The sequence below is a fragment of the Trichoplusia ni genome, chromosome 22 (assembly GCF_003590095.1).
Source record: "Trichoplusia ni isolate ovarian cell line Hi5 chromosome 22, tn1, whole genome shotgun sequence".
Taxonomy (NCBI): Eukaryota; Metazoa; Arthropoda; class Insecta; order Lepidoptera; family Noctuidae; genus Trichoplusia; species Trichoplusia ni.
Genome location: NC_039499.1, coordinates 3841000 through 3866180, shown reverse-complemented (window position 1 = coordinate 3866180; position 25181 = coordinate 3841000). Strand labels below are relative to the sequence as shown.

The 25181-nt window shown below is 36.1% G+C and overlaps 1 protein-coding gene across 6 annotated transcripts in view; it reads right to left on the bottom strand.

Moving 5' to 3' along the window:
- Positions 1 to 17994, bottom strand: part of LOC113504469 (DNA-directed RNA polymerase II subunit 1-like) — a 29108-nt gene extending 11114 nt beyond the window's left edge. Inside the window, exons 1-2 of one of the 6 annotated variants that reach the window (XM_026886768.1) lie at positions 11620 to 12276; positions 5775 to 6004 (exon numbers count right to left, since the gene is read on the bottom strand). In XM_026886768.1, coding sequence (XP_026742569.1) covers positions 5775 to 5931 — 157 coding nt within the window. In that variant the 5' untranslated portion in view covers positions 5932 to 6004; positions 11620 to 12276. Of the gene's footprint in view, positions 1 to 1973; positions 2973 to 5774; positions 6984 to 11619; positions 12277 to 17632 lie in introns of those variants that run through there. The other 5 variants (XM_026886767.1, XM_026886772.1, XM_026886766.1 and 2 more) reach the window with 5 other exon arrangements.
- Between the last annotated feature and the right edge of the window lie 7187 nt (positions 17995 to 25181).

The window sequence follows — 25181 nt, the reverse complement described above, 5'->3', positions numbered from 1 at the left end:
TAGAACATCAAGGGTATTTCCGCACGGGAGTAAAAGGAAGCCACAATGAGGGTAATAAAAAATAGGCGAAAGTGTTTGGAACTAAAAGTGGAACCATAACTAGTAAAATATTTGTAGACCTAATTAGCCTTATAATCAGGCATATATAATAACCAATTACCACTTTACATAACAAACACGTCACATTATTTAATCAACGTCATCTCAATTATAGCACAGATATATTATTTAATAATTAATATATATTTATTACTCGATCAATTAACATAAATAAAGCGAGCCGCTTCAACCAATGACATCATGTATGAAGCAGGACGGGGTCCTTTTAATTGGTCGGAATTAATATTATGGCACCAAGTGGTGCACTGCACTTTACACAAGGTTATATTATTATACTAGCTTTTCGCCCGCGGCTTCGCCCGCGTCGATATCGGTTATATCGCGTTTCCAAGAGAACTGTTCAAAGGTGCGCGGTACGTCCGGGATAACTCTATCTCTGTACCAAATTTCATTAAAAACAGTTCAGTGGTTTAGACGTGAAAGCGTAACAGACAGACAGACAGAGTTACTTTCGCATTTATAATATTAGTAGGGATTACTTTTATGTAAAAACACTAGTAGTCTGTGTGTAAAAAGTACCCACAATACATATATTTCTAACGTTACATAGGTAGATGTTCTATGCGCGCCTCAAAGAGGTGTCAGTAAGCTCAGAGCAGGGCCATTAGAGCTGACAAGTTTTGTATTGCGGGGGAATCCTCATTGACTAATACTCGGGGTAGGAAGTGGGTAGTTTCTAAACCTGATGACTAAACCTGAACCGACGTGCAACGTCTCCCGCGTTTAGCCGATACGTGGACATTCATTGCAATATCTGCCTGACAGGCCAGTGGTATTTTCCAAAAGGGTTAACAAGGCAAGGGTTTAGTCAGTAAAGCCACATAAAGACTGACAATTCCTTTCGCTCAACCCAAAAAGGGAGGAGTAATTTGATTAGTTTCCGAAAGGTAAAGAAAAGGAGGGAAGGTAGCGTTTTTACCAACTTCTCTTAAAGCTCGTGCCGTCTCTCTCTTTCACATATACAACACGGTGGTTGATATCAGGTATTTGAAACATTTTTCCTTAATTGTTGTTTAACAATAGGTTTATGTAAAATCAATGCCATAGTGCATTTTACTATTGCTATTACACCAGGTATTTCTACTAACACCTTGAGTGGTTTAATATATTTTAGTTAACTTCTGTCAGACAGTCAATCAACGTAATATTAATATAGCATCCATAATGAAACTGACCAGAGATCATATCAATGCCAGACTTTTGTTTAGATTACCCATATTAACCGTTACAAGGATCTAAATTATCTAATTATAAGAATTTCCAGGAATACGGTCGTGTTTTGTAGAATTAATTTTCCTTATTATCCAAGCATATTATAATATGTGTACATTCAAATAAATGTTAAGTTAGAAAACTATAAAACAGAATAAACCCCTGAATTAGTAAATCAATATGTATCCCAACATAGTACATCAATTCTAAACAATGATATACAAAAACAGTACTGTTTTGCATAATATAATTAATATTTGATACATTTCGCGACGCAAGCGCACCCGAGCCGATACCCCAAGACTTGTTTGCCAGGAACTAGTTTGAACTTTTCGGAGTTCAATGCCTTCTAAAGCCTTTAATAATAAGCCTTAAATAAGAGTATTCATCAAAGCCTCTTCACAATATAATGGTGTAACTCCTTATCGGTCGTTACGCAAATTGCCTACCACCATAGATAAGATATATTTCATAAGGCATTGCTACAAGAAGCCTCTGTTCTATGGGACTGATAAAAAATAAGTACCGTTATAAAATTATGTGTGTGTCATATTGAAGTACTGGTTTAGATATAAAGTTTAACTCGACAATTTCTTTTTTAAATGTTTTATAGCAATATTATTAAAAGTAAACAAAAATACCTAATCCATCGACAGCTTCATACACCTCAGCATATTCAGTTTTTGTTGATGTCGAATTATTCTGACTCTTCAATATCTTCCCGTAAATATCATCGTTCACAGTATAGTGCGTTTGCGACATTTTAGAATTTCTCAATTAAAAACTTTTTGGTATCACTTAAAACGGTTCACAAGAAACTGGCCGCGGCGAATTCGCGAGGATCGCCATAAAACACAAAAAAAACTTTTCCTCTCAAGGGCCGAGGAAGGGATTCTAAATTTAAATATATCTGTTTGCCCTCGTGCGTTAAAGGCGCGGGCGACTCTCTTATGGACTAATGCAATACTGATTCACCTCCGACAGCGCCGACCGCAAAAATCGCTCACAGCCTAACATATTGTTCACATAAATATTTGCGATTCTGTAATAGTCCGTGTTTGTGGAAGCGCTGAAGCAACGAGGTCACGAATTAGTATTTCGATCTTGTCAGTTGCGTGTGTCAGGACAATGTAAACTAAATTCGGTGGAGACGTAAGCAGAAAGCTATCATATAGGCAACGTGTAACGGTTTCGTGCGTTCGAATAGTTTGAATGCAGCGCTGTTTTTGCTTGAAGGTACGGTCTATCAATGAAGTCGCTGACGCCGCGTTGATAATGCGGTGTTGGGGCGTCATAGGATGACGCGTCCGCGGAGGAATGTCTGCTAGCCCTCTCTGGCCAGTCGTGAAGTATGGTCTTGTTGTAAAGGAAGGGAGATGACGATTAGTAAGCACTTTTGGAATTTCTTGGAAGCTCTGTACTCGTATTAGATTATGGAGGCCAATAACTTTGCTATGGGTGAGTAACTTAAAAGGAACTTAATAATCAAGATTCAAGAATTCTATTGACTAAGAAAAGCTTTGTATTTTACCTAAATATGAAACATATAGTTTAAAGTTAATTTGATGCAAAATGTGTGACTCTCAAGTAGAGTCCAAATAGGAATTAGTATCCCATTTATGCCTATCAATAGTTAATAGACAAATAGCGGCTCAATTTGAAACTACTATAAATAAAAAAATTCTGTTAATGAAAATAACAGTTTAATATCAATGCTCTCATTCATACAGTCGAATAATACCGATATAAAACCAAGTTTTGCATTAGAGGCAATTTACCTTCTTTCCAGTTAGCAGGTACATAGCTCGCAGAATAATATAAATCAAGCAAATATGATACTCAAAATACAAATATTGGAAAATTACCAAATGCTAGGAAAAGTAAAATCATAAAACAATAAAATCTTGCTGATTCTGAAAGGATTTTTTTACAAAACACAACACTGAAATCTTACTCTATGTTGCTCATGAACTTGGAGTTATAGAGACAAAAGGCGACATTGAATTGACCTCTTAATTATTCGGTCAAATATTTTGTATCAATTAAAATTATAATCTTAGACTTTCACGCTTAACATAAACCGCCTGATGAAAACGAGACTACATTCGCTTGCGCGTGACTTGTTGGTATTGCTATTAGGAAACTAAAAGGCGCTTAGCACTGATCACAACGGTGCTAATTGCGCCTAGTGTTAGCGCACATACTCTTGTCATATAATGTTCACCTATAGCTTTATAGAATCCTTAAATTAATCAATTATTGTGTACGAGCTAAAACAACAATAGTATTATGGAAAGATATCAACGCATGAGTTATTTATCAACATAACGTTGACGTAGTTCTGAAAAATGGTACTAGATGGCGCTGATTACGTGATTATAAATTAAAGAGTTCAAAAGCCCTTTAGGTATTTCTCAATTCGCTTCGCTCTGTTAACCGTAGACACCGTTTAATTAGTTAAAAAAATATTACCCACCGAGCATAAATATTAAAAACCCCAATTAAAACGAAGCTTGATGCATTAAGATAAAAATAATAGGTAAGTAGAAATATTTTTAGGCGATAACCGATTCCCTTCACTTGCGCAAACGCATGCTATCGACCGATAAATAACCGAAACTAATTGCAGGTTTTACGCGGAGCAATTTTTAAGGTCAGCTGCCGTCACAGCGGAGAACTATGGTTTTACAAGTACGTATTATAGCTTTTTATTCTTTCTAATTAACAAACTTCAAAATCGATACACTATTTACGAAGAAAATACGTCTTCAAAGTACAATTATATTTGAGGACCTATCTACATTTTCAATTCAATTTTTCAAGAATAATGTCGTTTTAACAAATAAAACATACAACTGACTTAAAATAAAAATGAAACTAATGTGACAAACTTGATGAAAATTTTCTGGGACCGAAAGACATTTTATTTTTACGTTAAATGAAAAAATATCAAAAATCCGTTCATACGACAAATTCAGAAAGCCTTTTTTTTAAACTCGATTAACAACTTTACCTCAAGCTTCTAAAAGTTTCAATTTTTGAACCATAATATTACAATTTGAATAGAAATACCTTGATGCATCCATTTAATGATTATACCTACTGGATGATTTAATATTTACATTAAATCTCAGATATTTTGTCTTGCTATCTGTACACTGAGTAATTCCTACTCCCCAGACCTGTTAGCTGATAAAAACACAACAACACACAGGTATCGCTCAAGGCGGCATGGCATAAGAACATAATGAACCTTCGTATTTTTTGCCTAATTATGGACTTGTCTATTAGTATTACGTGTTGGTGCCCAAATGGATCCGTATTCTTCCAAATTCAATTTTAGAAATCGAAGAAATTATCAATTTCGAAAAATATAGAAATCAGGACGAACGATATAAAATTCCGTGGAAATAGGCACACAACAGTTTTAGTACCTTAGTACCTTCCATAGCACCATTTTATCTGCAGCAAGTCATTGGTGCCGGAGTAATAAATCCCATATAACAGTCGCAAAACATTTAAACCAAGCGTGCGTCATCCAAATCTACGGTCGCAAATCTATAACCAGCAGCAGTTACGGCTTTGCCAAAATATGAATAAGAGCAAAATTTCCCAAAAGCTAGAAAATTTCCCTTCGGTAACCTCAGCATTTATTTTTTGAACAACACGATAATCAGCTAATCATAATCCATAGACGTTAGTGAAATGCACCCTTTAGAATTAAAAGCCACACAAATGTAGTGCAAATATGACATCAACAGCATCAAGATTACCAACTATACATATTAGTGCAGTAAGTCATGACAAGTAGTAAACAATGTGATACGTTCTCGATAGGACAGTTTGCGGTGCAGACCACATTTGACCGCAAGGTTATCGCCGGCAAGCTGACACCTCGCCTTGGTCAACTGATACAGCACACTTTCAATTGTTCTTCCAGTGTAAATTACTCTAAATCTAAAACCAGAACAGTTTTGTTAACATATTATGTTTTGTTTGAGCAGAATTTAGATAATGTTTTATTGCGTTCGGTCATGTCTTAATGGCATCTTGAAACGTTTATTTTCACATGCTATTTATATTCATTACTCGATTTGTGGTAGTATTGACATGAACATTATTTTGAGACATATTTACGTAAGCATCTATTCTTCATTCGTAATTATCGTTAATCATCGTTAACCTAAAAGTGAACCGTTACGCAGTTGATATGTTTACAAATAAAACAATCGAAACCAGCATGACGAAAACAATCAACTGACAGAAAGCGGTGATTAAATAGAACATCTTCACAAAACCAATAGACAAGATTACGCAAGCTTTGTTTACGCAGCGGACCCGAACGCTCCACTAACACGCAACCGATATAGCACAAGGCCGCACAATAAAAGCGACCTGACTCACACATGAATTAGTCCCAATACCTCATTTATTCCACTTACCAAGGTATGCACTAAAATCGGTAAAATATTTCCTCCAGTCCGTCGACTTCAGTTCAGGAGGACTCGACGGGCCTCGTTCAGCACTGTACTTTCGCTCCAGAATCGGGGAAAACGAAACTGATTTGGGGGAAGCAGAGCGCGTGCGCACGGATGCCATCCCTCAGGTCGGTATATAAGGCGGGATAGGTCAAATTGGCGACAGTCGTGGCTGGACCGCGGCTAGGAGTAGACTGGTTATTTTCGGTGTGATGCAGGGTTATCTACGGCGCGAGTGGCGCCGGGTGATGGCGCGGTCACACTGTGGGGCTGGCGACAGAGTTGCGCGACGCGCTATTCCCGTCAGGTGGTCATTTCCGCCGTTACGTGTTTCACAACTGATCGCGAACTGACTTCATTAACCTCTTTGTAAAAAAGCGTGAAAAAATATATTGAATGTGCGTAGGGTTACGTTTACGTCTGAGCCATGTATTATGTAAGTGACAGGTTTGTGTGTGGCGGCCACGTGGGCGGGCGGCGCCCTACAACCGCTCTCAACTGATAGTCACGTGGTCGTCGCGAGTAAACCGAATTAACTTGTTTATTCGTAGTAGAGTATAAAATTGGCTTTACTGTAATTAGAGGCTATTTTTAATCGACTCGAAATACATACAATTGGACGGAAATACGGGACACAGTAGGCAATTATGAAGTAAATTACATGTCATGATGGACATTACAACAGCGTCGAAGTGGGGCGAACATAGCGAACGTTTGTTGTTTCGTAAACAATCGTTTGCCAGAAGTAGAAATAGATTTAAAATATATTATGAGCGGAAACATTAGGGTGTAATTGTAGTGATTCAAGTCATCAATAAAGAGAACGGTTATTCTGTTTTCCCATGCCATTCGATGTCATTATGTTAAAATAGAACTAAACGTAGTTCACATAAAAATGTTGGGAGAAAGTCAGTAACTTAGTTACTCATTGAGGAAGCAATGCATCAAGCCATTGATTGGAATGATTCCATACCATTAACAAGTTAAGTTATTCAAAACTTCGTTTCCTTGAAGACCATTGTGGCATAGTAATACAAACTATTTAGGTATTACTAAGCTCATTTTGTAGGAATTATTTTGGGAAACCTGCCTTAGTATCATACAATTTTGGCAAAGAATTACATATGACACATAGTTCTTAGGACTATTAGATTGTCCTAAGATGACGATGGACTTCTGTACCTTAAATATTAAATGTATGCATGTTGGAGGAAGGTTATCCCTAAACTAAAACGAACAGGAGATATTCCACTGCAAGAGAAACCCCAAGCACACTTTTATCATGTATATCTTATGTACATTATTTTGCGAGTTGGACAGCCAATCACTACAACACATACGAAGAACATAGGATGAAAATAACTTCAAGGGACAGAAAACAGGCAATTTAGGTAACATGTAGACGACATAGTCGGAAATGGTTCAACACGGACTGTCAATCTTGTGAACATAATTGGCCATCTTAAAAGGAAATTGTATAAAACGTATCGATACAGTATTCATTGTCTAACGTCGTGTGGGTGACGCCCATCCGTGGGTGGGACAGGCAGAATTCAAGGTCGCGGTACCTTAGATAAAGATACTGAGGACTTTAGTACTCTAATAGAATAAAGAATTATTGCAGGTATAATAATATCACAACTAGCATTTTGTCAACGGCTTACTTTTACGAAATGAAGGATATTCTGTATTATTTATTAAGCACTGACGCATTCGAGTCCTGAGTTTTAAAAAGGTTTTACTTGAGATCAAATCCTAAGTAAGCGAAAGACATGCAGAGACATTTAAGATATTCAATGAGTTTTCTAAAGTTATATAATCACGAAATTTATGTTACTCTTTTTGATAGAATTCAAAAGTGTACGTAGAACCCACTCAGCGATTAAGGTCATTACGTTTAAAAGTCTACGTAGTCAAGATCTCAAGTGTCAGCAAGTAGTAAAATCCATGAAGCCATATAAAGTAAAGCCGAATGGGCATTATCGCCACAAAACTACGTACAGAAAGTTTTCTACGTTTGATTGGTTGTAAAACTATGTGGCAGTGGGCGATGGACCTGTCCAACTACTTAAAACGTAAATACGTTTGAATCCCACACTTAATTATTGCGAGCAGCCTCAGGTCTATAGAAATCTGCCATGAGGTATTAATGAAATATTAATATAGAGGCTCATTACTGAAGCACACGCCTACATCAATCGATGAGCTTAGTTATGACATTTTGATGTTTTAGTTCCGGGCAAACAAATAGCATAGCGTATATCTTTGACATCAAGTTTGACCAGTGCGTGATCTTTATTTGCAGAATACTGCATCACGAGTTCTTCGCCATCCACAAATATATTGTAAATTTGGAACCTCTATACTTCAAAATCTTTTCAATCTCTCCGAATCTCATGAATTTTAGGCCCATAGGACTAGCCTAAATCACTGATTGTCGTGGTAAGATTCGGAAATGACCAACATCGACCATGAAAATTGGCCTAAAAATGTAGGCCGTCATCAATTGCTCGTCTGACTAAGTCCTGCAATTACTAGCAATTACGGGAATGCTCTTATTGAACGATAATTGTGTTTGGCAATCACATTACTCATAGAAGTATCCGAAGAGGGTATTATTGTTTTACGAGATGAGCTGGCCACATTAGCTGCCAATGAAGATAAATTATTGTCTTAAAATAGAGTAAGGAACTAGAACGATTACACGAAGGGTAATGAGATAATCTAATCAAAATTTAATAGCACAATACTATCGAGTTTTCTCCGATAAACAAATTTAACGACCTTTACCATCGGTTCGACAACCTTCCCAGATTTGCGATCCTGATACTATTTGCGATGGTATTACAAACTCATTTTTATGATCGAATTTTTGGTATCCTTCCATTTACATACTATAAATACACATATACACGTAGGTTTTTAACATTATGAATAATGCTTGGGTGTAGATTATGTTGAAAATATTCATTCAGTCATAACAATAACTATCTAGACAGTTATTACGCAAAACAACATACTGAAATAAGTAATGATAAAAGTGGCGACGAGATAATGAAAGCAGACGTCACTAATGGTCAGATAAGATTGAGCTTTTCACGAAAACAGGTCAATAATTACAGATTAGGAACACAGGTTTTATGCAAATCTTAATGTGTGCTCATCATTGAAGTCCTCCTGAACCACTGAACCGATTTTGATGAAACTTTTAACACCCTTTGGGTGGCGCCCTTGGTGGTTCAGATACGCAAATCAGCCAGGCATTGAAAGAATTCCGAATTTCGCTGGATTAGCTAGTAATATTATTATTTGCAGAAAAGGGCAAAAAAAAAGCAAATAGCAGATGAATACATGTGGCGACTGGACTAGTTCTCTGACTGTGAGACAACAAAAAAAAGACAATGTTATAGCAAGAATGAATAATAAAATACAAATGAAACTGCAAAATGTTGCCTCTAAAAGCCGTAATTCACTTATTGGCAAGATTATGTCTTTGGTAAGGCCAAGTTTGTTACAGAATTATGTCTGCGTTTAAGGCCAATAGGTTCAATGTAATGGCTCAATAGAAAACAATAGAGTTCGAAGATATATGTAATATTAATTGCATGTTAGTTAAATAATAAATTCAAGGCCGTGAATTAGCAGAAATTTGTATACAAGGCTTGAAGATGAAAAAACAGGCGCAATTCTTGGTATTGTTATCGAGGGTTTTTTGGGATTAACAAATAATTGACAAGAACCAGAACGTGAACGAAGCAAAAATCAAAATGCCATTTGGAAACCCCATAATAAGTTGTGGAGTGTTAGAAATCAACGATAGACGATCACCTAACAGGATTATCGACGCGGATGTGGAATGTCAGAGACCTATAAAAGCAAAAAGATCCCTTTTTGGAGATGTTTATGACACCTGTATTCCCCGAAAGAAAACAAACACCGTTGTTGACTTAGTTTGGGATCACTTGGTATACTTTTCCACAGAGCTTATAGAGTTCAACCGACTACGCGACTCTATTCGAGACTTAAATAAATATAAGTGTCAGCTGATATCCTGATGAAGATGACGTGAAGATTGATTAGAACGGAAATAGAGAAACAAAAGGATATAGTAGGTTGTTTCAGCATCATTTTTATTTAGTTATGTATCTGGACATTCAAAATATCAAGACATACAAGACAATTCTTATTCTATTGATCAAACAATACTGTATAATCCGATCTACCCACAGTACCGTCTAGACGGCATAGTAAGCCTGCCGAAAAAATACAATCAATCATTTTATTCTCAGTTTGACATCCAAGCCTTAGCTTGAGAAATTAATTAATTATAGATCCTTCGTTGTAACTAATTCTATTTAAGACATTACACGAGTATATTAATTGCATTCGTTAACAATTATGGCATGGCATGAGATACAAGTCTTTCGAAACGAGTTATACCAAAAGATAGATTCAGTTATTGATAACAAGGCAAATGTGTTAGCCTTATAAAGCTCGGACTGAATTAAATGAGCTTAGTTCTAATTCAGCGCATATTTTTTGTAGTATTTCAAATAGCTTTAGCAATGTAGTCATTAGATCCTATTATATCAGTCTGAACTAGGGACCGATTTTTCAATCATGGAATAGTACGTAGTAGTATTTGTTCTTCTGATAAATGGAAGAAAAAAAATTCTTCTACATTTTCCGACGACTAAAAAGCTACTTTAAAAGTGGTATGAAAAGTGGTTTAGAAATTCGAAATTGCATTTTTAACATATTTAATACTTAGATTAATTATGCGTTTAAAATAGAAAGACAGGTTATGGATGGATCATCTATGAATAATGGAACATGACAACGGATAACTGACATCAAAATTTCACGCCATAAAAGACAGTCGTTGAAACGTCGCATTGGTTTCCATTTTCCAAGTAGTAAGGCACGTGGGTATGTCCAATGACATACAGATACAGCCATGCATATTTCATATGCTAGTTTGCATAGATAGAACAGCAAAATATGAAATCCATGGACAAGGAAATGTGGTGGCTGGCACTGATAATTTAATCGACATGTTTATGTATACAGATTTCTGTATGTAAATGAAAAGATAAAAAGTTTCGTTATGACATCTGTAGAGTAATTCGTATGTATGCCTACTGGAATTCCCCTATCTTTACAATGCTCGTAATTCCTAATAAAATCTTAGTACAGTAAACAAATGGAAATACAGAGGTCGCTACACATAAAATGGTAAGTAATCGAATTGAGCAACTCTTTGTATTTGGAAGTAGGTGAAAAGTCGTATAAAATTTAGTGTTTATATGTGTCACAATACTACATGAACTCTATCGATCGATCCAGTTCTACGAACAAACTTGTATTTTTACCAAATCTATTAGGAAACGGGGATCAATCTAAATTGGCCCGTACGATGGCCCTGTTTTATTTATAGGCAATTAACACTGATGTCTTGCGGCGTCTTATACTATGGCTTCATGTTCATTTGATTGACTGTTGACATATTGAAACGCGGTGTTTGAACATGGCCCGACGCACGCGCACTGAACCACACTCGTTAAATAGCCGGTATTATTTTACAAACTTTCGTTAAAAGTTTACGCTAAGTTAAGTTTGTATTCTAATTAGCGTCAAGTTAAGAGGGCACGCACAACACAACGAGTGGGCGCAGTTATTTTTAAATCCACGCTCTAATTACTGCTTTGTTACATCAAAGGGACATTAGTCAAACGGTCGCCAGCTCACAGTGTACACCGCACAACGAACACAAGTTGCCGAATTAGTCTCACGTCACATTAACCGTTACCAATCGATTCCCGAGGGCCGAAGTGAAACGTCCAAATTAAAAACGCGACATTAATATCGTTCGCAAGTGTCGATCGAGTACGAACGCTCCGCGCCCGCTCGCAGCGGTTAGATCGGATGGATGTCGTCGCAGCGACTGACAACTGTCGCAGTCTCAAGACGCAACTGTGGGACGGTGTCTAATGATCTCAGTTTCATTGTGGTGCGGAATTGAGCTCGCAATGGGCACATGTGGGCGATGGACGTATCGGCAACTGGTGTTCAGGAATCGACTAGTACGAAGGCATAGCGGATCACGGCGTTCTCGGAAGCCGCCGCGGATGGGAATGCAGGACGCGGCCAATGATTAGAACTTGGAGGAATGCTACCGGCTAGAGCAGATCGCTCCCTAGCTCGTGGCAAAATTAATACAGAAACGTAATATCGTAGAGAAAGCCTTGTCCTTGATTCTTATCTTGAGTAACGATTGGCAGAAGCTATTTATACAGCGAATGCCAAGATTTTCATTACTACGTTGTAAGTGATTTATGGATTCATTTCCATTACAAGTTAAGAGTACCTAGATTCGTATCAAGTTATCAATAGAAAACTGGTAAGTAAAATGGTCCTTAGATTAATACGAAGTAATCGATGGTCAGACTAAAGTATCTAACTAGTATTCAATAAAAACACCAACAACAAATCATGATCATGACCAGTCCATAAAAAGAAAACAAGCTGAGTGAGTATAGTTCGAAAACCAAAATACCAAACAAAGCTAGGTAACAACGAAGACGATGACGAGGTACATACCATAACGAATCGCGTGGTCAATGCCATTCATGGTAAACCCAACAAAGCGTAAAGCACCGCAACATTATTGTCTTCAAGTTTCTAAACGACAAGACAAGATGTATTGCCAATAATTCTTGAAATATACTTAACAGAAAAGTTGAAGGAACTTGCAACTGCAGTTTGAAAGTCATCTTGCTAAGTAAACACTATTTGTTTTAACAAGACCCAATCCATTGTGCCACATTGTGTTTTGATAGAATTCGACGATACCATTGGGATCTCTGTAAATATATCGTCATTTAGCTGTTAGAAAATGAAAATAGTGGATCAGAAAAAGAGCTATAGGTAGGTATTGTTTGAAAGACAAACAAATGAAATCCAAACAGTGATGTATACATAGTTTACACGCATGCCAGTTTCTTCGTTTTCCCTATAAAGCCTCTTTAGTTGTCTTTAACTGGTTACCAATGATGGGTTTTCCAAAAGATTCATATTCAATTTATATCTATGACTATGCCAAAGACTTATCAGTTAATTTAAACTCATTAACGTAAGCTATTTTTTCAAATTGTTGTACCCATACAGAATACAGAATTGAAATAATAACATGATGTGATTGACAAGGCGCGTTACGACTAAACTAAATTTCTTTAAACTTAATGTTATTGGGTTTTATTAGGGATGTTCAAAGAACAACAGATGTCAAAACAACAGACATTCCGCAATTGATTAGGTATTACATATCCATAATTAGAAGTTTCGCTTCCTGGTCGGACGCGAGTGGGTGACTACTATTTTTGGTAACTTGACTGTGGTCAGTCGGAGCGCAAATTGTAGGGCAATCGTAGATTGTTATCAGTAGTTGATACTTTGGGACCATCCACCACTTGACAGTTCTAACAAACGATAAAAATCAACTTTATTGCTTTGAAATAAAAGCTTTTATAAGTCAAGATCAGACATGCTTGGTCAGCTATACTCATTCGGTACGTTCTCGCTTATTAAAATTGTTATAGAGAAGTGGTTCTGTAATAAAACGTAGGATTAAATCAGTTTGTTAGAACGTGGATTATGGTTATTATGTCTGCTTTATATCTTGGGCTTTCTATGGTAAAGTTAATAATTCCATTAATGTTTGTTTGGTGTATAAACATTTGGGTCAAACACATAACGAATACATATTCCGTATTTTCAACATATTTCGGAAACATAACACATTTTAAATGCATCATTAAAAAAGACTGCCTCATGTGACGGCTTACATGCATGAAACCTTTTTTTATTGATCTTCAATCACCTATCATTAGCATTAAACTCTTCTTTATCTAGGTTGAAGTAATTTTTCTCAAACTTCTCAAAACGTCAAGTCATTTATATTGATAAGTTTAACGACCACTCTCTACATTGATATCGACTATGGGACAAATAAACATGGCTATTTGGGAAGCGGCATTACTAATAAGTATGGACATAAGAAAATAGTTCACGTAATGACATCGTTTCCAAAACATGCAGCTCACTTCGAAGCAGGAAAGAAAGTTCATCAGAGACAACTTAGAGAAATATTTTATCGTTGATAATAATCTTGTAATTATTAAAACCAATCTTCACATATTACCAACAATTGTAGTCACAATAAAACGTATTCCATTAACGCGCAACTTTTATCATCATCAACGTCAAAAAGTAATTGGGCGGAACAATAACAAGGGACCACCTAACAAACATAAGAAAGCATACATAATAAAGGCTTTGTATGAGGAACTAAACAAACAGTTTTATTAACATCGCGCCATCAATAGAGGCGCCACAGATCCTCCATAACAATCTGACCATAGAGACTGATGCACTAAGCTTTTAATTGAGCGTGAGGTCATTAATATATGCAGTGTTATCTGTGCCTTGAGTGACACCACTAGTTAGCTCCATTCATTCGACGCGTGAATATATGGGACTACAGATACGCAACAATTTATAGCCAATTGTTTGCTTAGATATACGATTAATGTATAACGATTTATCGTCTAAAACTGGGGAATAAAGTTGCCGACGGTAATTGCAATATTATAAGACGTTTGGAAATAGATACTGGTGGTACTAGTGTGGTATAGAACAGTTAAGGTCAAAAGGTCCAGTCGTATCCTGGTCAGAGGATACATTAATTAAATGCGTTAACAATAAACCAAAAGGATGTTCAAGCCTTAGTTAATGTGAACGAGATATGAGAATAGTTCGCATGCGTATAACAACAATGGAGCACAAGGAGCAAATGGAGGACAAGCGATGGAATGCAGATGGAATATTGCTAGTCACAAGTGCTCTATTTCTGATATGAGAAACCATTTAAGTTTTAAGATTTTTTTAGATATGAAACACACGCTTAAATTTAAAGGGATGGTAAATCTGAAAATAACAGAGTAACAGCAGAGAATGGTAAAAATAAAATAAAACAGAAATCGAAGTCTTTAGCACAAATTACCCTCTAGTTGAAGTACTTACATTTTAATTGTTAAGATTTAAGTTTTCTAAACGCTTCAACTTTTCAATTATGTTCTTTCGAAACTTTCATAAGGTAGCAAAGTCTCGTACGATATAAGTAAAAAAAAAATATAATGACGTCCAAATATGAACACGATCACATGCAGGTCCCATGAGAAAATCCGTCGCATGGAAACAGGTAAGTAACGTTAGTTTTTTTACCTAATTAAAAGGCAGCGGTACAAATTGGCTGGGAAACCATACGTGTTCGATATCACGGGAGGCGTGTCGCCCATGCCGTATACAGCGAGCCCCCGTGGGGACATCAGATCGATAGTCCCAGACTTATAATTCATATCGTAAAAGGAATCATTGATGTTGATGTGTATGTGCGGAAGTCAGTGGAATATCCAAGCCTATGTTGAATCGACCAGATAATAAAGAGGAGGAGAAAGAAGAGATAAAGAATTTAATATTAAAATAACGGCTTTAAGCCCAATTTATTGAAAATAGAATCGGGCGGAAGATGTACCTATATCAAATATGTATACAAAAAAAACCTTCTATGGCAACTTGGACTAAATATTTATTCCTTATTACGACAAGAGTATCGAATTCCCACATCCAGTTGCCCAAAAACCCTGCGCAAATTTACTTTCAGAATAGATACAATCATATGGAAAGCTAAGAAACATATTAGGTGTTGCAACGGGTGCATCATGAATGCTAAATGCCAAGTGTTTGCCAACAAACTTGGCTTCAAGTACGATGATGACATCTCATTTATTTTCACCGTTTTATTGGTAAACAGGAATTAAAATATTCTGAACATTTATGGCCAATACATACAACAAAGTTTGTTGCTAGCATATTGTAGATAATGGTTGTTTTTACTAGTGGAAACTAAGTATGAGTGATTAAATTTATGTTACTTGAATTTGAATGAATAATTTATGTATGTCATTAGTACGTAATAATCACTTAGATTCGTATTTAGATGCAATTTGTAGATTAAAATTAATGTCATTATTCTAAAGAAAAAAACGCCAAGTGATTCCCTATGGAAAAAAATGTAAATTCGAATTCTAATCCTTTATTGCGGATTATGAGTTTCAATACACGGTATTTTTAAGTTTATCAATTCATGAGACTACACAAAAATTAAGACCACAGCAATTTCACACAACCAATCTTTAGAATTAATAAACTTTCCCAGCAAAACGTTAAATGGAATTCAAATATTGTTGTTTGTGTTCCAGCACATAATTCTTCATATACATACCTTGTTACTTAAACGACTTTCTGGTATGATATTAAACAATAGAGCAGAATAATAAATTTAACACAATAGGTGTGAAAAGAACACAAGAATAATAATGATATTCTTGAATTTACCCCGTTTACATGACATACTGATAAACTTTATGAAAGTAATATAGCTCAATACTGAAGACAAATGGAATAACAAAAGAAATTTCACTGTAATAACTCATTTGGACAGAATAAGGAGCATGATCTTGAGCCCTTAGAGACGAGCAACACTTTTAAAAATAATATTGTACCATTGTGGAAAAGAGACGCCGTTCTATGCCGTGTAATGCTCTATCACGCTACTACACATCCAGTTATATTACTTTCAAGTCGTGGCGGTAAGCTGAGGTAATGAGTGCATTTTCCCGCGAGCTGAGCCTGCGCACCCATACTTGGCGGGACAGCGGATCCGCGGGACCAATTTGACGCGTTTGACACACTGATTGCTGTTATTTCTCAAAGCCGAGTCGCCGCTACGACAGCTCGACGTTTATTTATTAGTTGATCATTATCTTTTATGAGTCTGCAATATGTTTTATCTTTCGCCCTTTGGCGGGAGTTAGGATAGGAAATGTATTAATGAACCTAATATATCAAGGATGTCTTGGTACCGCATTATGTGTAATATTGTTCGCTTCGAATGTGAAGAATATTTTGAGTTATAAGCTTTTATATTCAACTGAGAGAAATCTTTTCAAGCAGTCGTTCCATCACGACCTCTTTCTATGCGTTTTGTAACTATCTGCAAATAGGCACGTTTTATTTACTCTAGTACTATAAATTATTAGCAATACATAAAGGCTTTAATTAGGCTCTTAAATATGAATTTAATTGAAATGAAAATCTGCACTCACTTTCATTAAAATAACGTCAAAGCTCATAAAAGCGTGTATCGAAATAAATAGTCACTCTGTATTGCTCTAATTATATTAACACTGGGGTTATCTGGCTTGCCATTAAATTGTTTACCTGGCCTTATGTCATTTACGGCATCATCAAGCAAGTAGGGATCTGCCAACATCTGTATGTATTGTTACATAATTATGTATTCATAATACTCTCCGATAATTTGTTGTTATTGAAAATATTGCTAAACTAGCATATAATACATATTTCACTTTTTTTTTACATCTAAAAACTATTTAGATAAGTTGACTCGAATTTTAAACCTGATTGAGTCTTTCTATTTTAGCTGAATCATTTTAGCAAAACCTTAAAATTAAACAGGTTCGCGTAGAAACTGTCATAAGTATCGAGTTAATATTACAACTGATATATCAACAAGATTTCAACAGATGCTTTAAAACCCATAAGCGCTACCAAGGCCTGCCCAAAACGGGCCACGATCCCATCATCACTCCTAATAAGATACAACATAATGAAAACATAAACAATTAGCATAATAATCCAATTACTGGCATTCCTATTTACCAAATACAGTGAGTACTTACCGGTCATTGTGTCTATCGTATCGATGACGTCACAAGCCTTTCCCTTTAAATATTCAAGATAACATTCACTGATATTCCCGAACACTAGCTTTTCCACGAGATTTGTTAGAGAACTGCGTTATTCCAGAATGTTCGTGGTGGAATGCGAGCTCCCACCATATGTTTCGTATTAGTCGGGATAACTAGTATTGGCAACCGGGCGTTACCACGCAGTTATGCTCCATCCTTTATCGAAACGTGTAGGTGGAAACCACAGGGACTTCGTTGAAATCGAACGATACGATTACCATCAAGTGTAAGATATACAACCTCATTTAAAATAGAACAAGTTTACAAACAACATCGGAACATACGAAAACTTCTTGTTTACAATCACTAAGCCTACGGTTTAAACATGGTTTAAACTGTTTGTAAAGAGTTCAAGGATCCGCGAATGACATTGCAGTTTTCCCGGGACGTGGGCGGGCGCCCGGGCGGGTGCATTCGTCGCGTCGTACTGCAACGGTTAATGCACCCGTGACGTCACACCGCGTCGCCGCAGTGATAACGATCGATCCCTTATTTACAAACCAAAACAACAACTTCCTGGATCTTTGTAACATTGAATATCGATATTCAGAGAAACGTGGCAAAAATCTCATAATTCTCTTTGAATCAAGAGATTACATTTTTATTTCACATTTTGTCAAAAGATTTTTTTAATGTGTTCATAAGTATCAGGCGCCACCTAGTTAGTCATGAAAGAACGTCGAACACGTCTATACAGTGATATGAATCATTCATTGAACCGCGGGAAAAGCCCTTAGTTTTTCTCACAACGCATAGATGGCGCTACACAACTATGGCTACAAAATGTAAACAAGCGCCGTTGTGAACAGCTGATTATAAGCCGTTGGTATGTAAAGCTTTGTTTGATATGTAATGTTTGCGTTTTCGGTTAATGCAGTTAAGTAAGATACATACCTACATAATTATAAATTCCTACGAGCTCTAGCATAGAAACAAACGGGACCTTTCATATTAAACACAAATGAGCAACACAAATACATACAACAAAACGGAAAACGTCGTCTGGAAAATTGACAAATTACGCTTTTACGTATCCAATAATAGAGCTGGTATATCTAGTGACGAAAATAAAGGCACCGGTGGAAAATATATCTGGCTAGCAACGAAAACAAAATGAGGTTGTTAACCGTAACATAATCACGGCATTATGTGGTGCCAACTCCGATACTAACTTATTACTCATACAATTATTTGCACACCTTAGTCTATTCACTTTTTTTTTAAAGATTTTTTTTTACTTTAAAGTTCTTCTTTCAAAATTCTCTTTGGAACACTTCTGAATATGCACTGGCCACATTTTAAGAATTACAACTGAATGAAAAACCAAGGTCTTAGTAGATTCAGAACAAAATATCGCTCTTAGATGTCCTTAGTAGACAAGTGCATTGTAGAAACTTCTTACGTAATTCATATTTCAAGTCTCGTATCGTTCTGACATAAGCTGACAGACGCAACTTTTTTATCAAAGTACTAATCCCAATAACACAAGCAAAACATTTGCATGTCCATTAACGCGGATGCTAGCAAATTACTTATCAAATATAATCGGCCTTGGTCTCTACACAACCAAGGTTTGTCGAGGACAAACGATCACTTTGTCAAATGCAAATAATGGACCCCTCGCGCGATTCATTAGATTAACAGTGCTCACGGCCTGACTCGGTCAAGGCTCTAATAAAACCTGAAAGCATTTGGTTGGATTAGTTGCCAGTGATAGCATAAGCCATAAATAAAACTGAAGGGCAGAAGATCTATTAGAATAGAAATATTATGTAACTAGCAGCTACCCGCGACTTCGTCCGCGCGGTGAACAAACCCGTAGTACATCATTTTGTTCTATTGTCAATAGTATTAGCAGCGTACGCAGAAATAGGATTTCGATTTTACACCTTTGGTTACATTATCGTAATTTTCTTACGGAACCCTAATATTTTTCAAAATAAATTATAGACTATGTTCAGCGGGGATGATGTAGTTTCTCAACAGTGAAAGAATTTTTCGAATTGTTCCAGTGGTTTCGAAGCCTATTCGTGTCAAACAAACAAACAATCAAATCTTTCCTCTTTATAATATTAGTATAGACAACTCTTGGTTAGGTCACTTGATTGGTTAGAGAAAAAGAAAAAAGTATTTCATTTTTATAAACTCTGTGATCTCGATAACTACGTGCGTGTTTTGATTAGAATATCTATTACACGATAACGATATACATGATGATGAAGCCAGTTAATGAATGGCAACCGAAATAATGTAGTTAGTTAAAGGTTAGTAGCAAAGGAAAGAAACGAAAGCTTACAAACAAATTAAGTAATCAAATATGCAAGGATGCCACTGATCAGGTACCGGTACATTAATTTAAATAATTTCCCTACCTTCTAAGGTAACTCGTTAAGTGAATATAATTATAATTTAAAACCGGATGGGTCTTCATTTTGATTTGGAATATAAATACTGTCTTTAATGAGTATTTGTCTAATAACTTCTATCTCGTAAACCAGCTAAAAAGGGGTATACGGGCTATCTAGGAAAAAAACCAGTTTCCTCAAAGTTGTTTAACGTTTTGTATTACAAAAATCTGATTCAACGTTTGAAAACATAAAAGTAAAACTGGAATATAATATTTTGGCGCATAAAACACCGGTGTTGCAAGATAGCAAAATATTCAAATGATTGTCACAAATTAGAATCCAATGGGCATTCTGCCAATTGTCACAATTAATTTCACTAGACGTGATGCCAGTGCCAATGACCGTTCATTGACTATTTTTTTATATTCACATTGAGATTAAGACGAGGACGTTATCAACTGGGTTTAGATAGTTTGTCTTTACTCTTCACGATTTAATCATAATTGAGGCTAATTTGAATAAGAAATTTGAAGAACATGGATCTGTTTCGTACACTTACTTAGCAGTTTGAGAAAGCACTTGCAGTGAAATAGTTTAAGTTACATATCAAAACCTCCGCTAAACTCTCACTACGCGATTTTGACGTATATTACTAATATTAATAATATTAAAAACTATTGCAAAATTACCACCTGACGCCATGACACACAAGTTTTCTCATTCAAAACTTCCAAATCAATCTTTTTCCTAAAAATCTCACAACTACATACCTAATAAACATAGTCCGCAGTCTTCTTAAGACTGGCATCTATAAACAAGATTAACGATACTGTAAATATCTTAAAGCTAACGTCGAAAAACAATCTGTGCAACGTGTTTTTTCGGGACAGCTGAAGAGGTTAGAATTAGGACAGACTACTTTATTTCCGAACGCATTTGTCTTTAAATGATGGTACCTACTCGTAAATATCGAAGGGATTTACAATGTTGGTAAACAGAATCCAAAATAAATAACGATAGCGTTTGAAGATTAAAAATATTATGTTGTGTAGGTATTTATTATGTAACTTCAGAATGGAGGAAAATAGATCTTCCTCGAGATTGTTTGGACGACTTTTGAACCTTGCTCAAGGATGATGTTAGAGCTATGACGAAAATAAATAGCAAGACAAAAATACATGGGATAATGGAGCAGCGTTTAAATATAAATTGTTAGCTTCCTTCTCAGAATCTTTGGAATAATAGCGCTGACAAGTGACATCCTACTCGCTGTGAAAATGACAATGTGTTCAATCGCGTGCAAACTCTCTAACACACTGTCATACATAATTGCCTGAAAATCGTTTGAAATTACATAGCATGAGAAAGATGATTAGACTTCATTTTCTGACTTGTTTTATCTGATAACCTTACAAAATCAGGTTAATGATGATATACAATACCACATCAAAGGTTAGAACGAATACGGAATCAGGAAACATTCAGGTACAAATTGGTGCTAAAATAACTCGCAGCAAACAAGCTGGCATACCACGAGTTCAAGTGCCGGTAAGTCAGACGTACTAATTAATTCCTGTACCTGTACCACGGACTCTTGGGGTACGACTATTGTCAATGTAGAAGCAAGATGGTGCTATACATTAGCTCTTGGCGTCTCGCTTCCACAATGGCTTCAGTTCAGCTTTAAGAGCTTTTAGTAGCGCGATGAACGGCAGTATTGTATCGATGCTAGCCAAATGGGCAATTGAATCAGGCCTGTATTAGCGAAATTAGATAGACTCATGTATCTAATTTGTTGGTACAACATTCATAAGTGTAAGATTTCTCTTTTAGAGCGGAAGTTTTTGAAGGCTTTCTTCTATCTAATAGGTACTCGGAGAGAGCCACGTTGAAAGACGAAAGCTGTAAATTGTAAGCTCTCTTTTTGTAACAAAAAAAGCTGACAAATTCAGGATAGGCTACAAGAAAAACAGTAACAGTTCAATGACATCAGAATAGGATCTTACAGTTTTGGTAACATGTCTTGCGGAATATTTGATGCCTTTTGTATTCCATATGTAGAGTTCATTACATTCTTTTCATAAGATATCTGGAGCAATTATAAATTATAGTCTACGTAACCACAGAGCACAGCGAGAATCAGACAAAAAGAAAAGGTGATTAAAAAGGTAATTAATATATAAAAAAAAGATGATGTTACGAAACAAATAGAACACATAGTAACAGCATAATATTAACTTTTTTTAGACATAATACTACTAACATTAAGTTATCTAAGAAATACAATCAACCATCACCATTTTTAATTATCATCATCAATGAGGCGTATGTAAACTTACACAATAACCCAAAGCCTCGTTGATATAAAAAAAAAAAAAACAAAATAACTATCATTGTGTAAGTTGAACCAAGATTAAAACATGCGACACGAGTCACACAACACATGGCATTGAAGTACAGTTTTGGAATCGAAACTAAATATGGGTTAATGTTACGCAAACATGTGACTCAAATAAAAAACACTGGACTCGTTACTACATTACTTACATTACTAATACTTATCATAATAATCATGTTTAAGTTTAAAGACGTGGAACACAACGAAATGTTTTGGATTCTTCGTGAGTTATATTTCTAGTTATTTCATTACGTCTGGAGCTGGGGTCATGGGAAAATAGTTAAATAGATTTTATTCAGACCAGAACCAGAAGACCAGACCAAGATATTTCTTGAACAAAAAAATAACTATCTCCGGCATCAAATAGAACCCTGTCGTACCGTTCAACCAAAAAAAAACCCTAAATTCTCGACATACTTAATTCGTGTACTTACGTAAGAAAGGACTTATTAATTATTACATATTACATTTTGAAGCCGAAATAAATCTTAACATAAATACTTCCTCAAGACCGCGAAAACTGTGCTCCCTTGGTGCCAAGGTGTAATACTGTCAGAGAAAGAATTACGAGCCATTGAGGTATTCCCATATAAGGACGCTTTCGTCTGGCCTTCCTAGAGAAGTGACTCAGACGCCGCACGCTGGCTGTATGCGCGTATTGTTGTGCCACTAAAAAGGAAATATGGATGAACGGTAGTAAAAAGTAAACACGTATTTAGAATTGCACGATGGTTTGTTTATTGCATGCGATCTATTTTCAAAAGTTGATTAATGCTTTTTATTTATTGAATTATGAATTAAGAAAAACAAGAGACATGCGATATTGATATTTGGTGTTTTAACACTGACGCATTCTTGTAAGTAGGCACGAGAAATGTTGCAAAAGGCGCGGTTTAAAAATGTAAGCCTACCTTGACTTCGTTCTAATGTTTGTTTTCACAATTTTATAGTAGATCGTACTAAAGTCATACGGTAAATAGTAAACGGGAAATTAAAGAAAAGTTAATAGGACATTAAATAGTTTTTATATATACGTTTGTTTCATGATATGGATATTGCAAACACCTGAAAAAGTATTTATATACGCTGTACGTAATACATTCGTCGTATATCGAAGTTATAATGAGGCCCTAGTTTAGGTCTGATATATATAAATAAATCAAATTTGCATAAATATTAGAATGATAATGAATTCTCGGCGGTAGCCTTTGGTAGTGATATGCGTAGAGGTAGAAATATATCCGATCGCGTCCTATGAATAAACAATCACGCTTAGAGGCTCAATGAAATAACATATGGCCGGCAGTTGCATAAACGTGTTACCTTACAATACCTTGCAATATCGCGGTATCGTCGATGTACAAGTAACAGTAAATTTATCAACTTGAATATACGTACACTAGATTTGTTTATTAAAGTATTACTAGCTTTTGCTCATGGCTTTTCCTGTCTGGATGTCGGGTATAGATGAAAAATATAACCCTGCTTCCTTTCAGTCTGATAAAAGTAGCCATGTTGTCGTCCAAGGTAAGTACCAGAAACGGTTCAGCTGTTTAAACGTAAAGAGTAACTAATATACACACACTCACGAATTTTCTCATTTATGACATTAGTGTTCGGGAGATAGTATAGTAAGCATCATCGGCCTAGCCTTTTCCCAACTATGTTGGGGTCGGCTACCAGTCTAACCGGTTTCAGCTAAGTACCAGTGTTTTACAAGGAGCGACTGCCTACCTGACCTCCTCAACCCAGGTACCTGGGCAACACAACACCCCTTGGTTAGACTGGCTGTCAGACTTTTCAAGCTTCTGACTACCTGTAACGACTGTCAAAGACGTAGGAATAACAGCCGGGACCCACAATTTAACGTGCCTTCCGACACACGGAGGAACTCGCTATGACAAAGATGGTCACCCATCTACGGGCCAACCGCGTCAAGCATAGCTTAACCTGTGATCGAATCACTTATGCGGTTATAACTTAGCCACGAGCAGTAAGCATTAAACATACATCTTTAATTTTAAGAAATGAAAATGAGATGAAAGTAATAACCGGACAACGCACTGATCAATCCACATGTTAAACGTGTGTCAAGGGCAATATTATTATACATCATTAGGCATAAAGCAAGGGACCAAAATATTTATTTTCATTCTCAGTATCCTAACATTATATTTAAAGTACATAGATACATTTCTGCCCATATTGCTCACTGACATTTCAAGCTCTCAACAACTCCCTATCCGAAACATTTAAGACACTTATTCACCAGCAGGTGTCAGTAACCACAATAAGTACCTAGTACCATCTGCGTAACTGACATGACGTCATGACCTCACAAAGGTCGGTGTCGAGGTGACTTATCCACCATTTATAAAATACGATTCAATGAAAACTTGTTCCTCAAGATGTGTTTCCGATTTCGTTGTAAGAATTGTGCCAAGGCGGTAGTTGTTTATTACACAAAAAATTGTCCTTAATTTTGTTAATTGCTATAATTATAAAATAATGAGACCGATTAATACTCCCAAAATAGCTGCAGGTTTTAATTGTGAAAGAAAGATTCTTTCAACGATTTTCATCGGTGAAGGAAAAAACAAAACACAATTTAAAAAAAAACGAACAAATTAAGAACCCTTCTTTACCCTCCTTTGGACAGTCGGCAAAAACAGTTCAATTGTATAACCTTAGGCAATATACTCTACTTCACAATAAAAAAATAAACATTACTCTC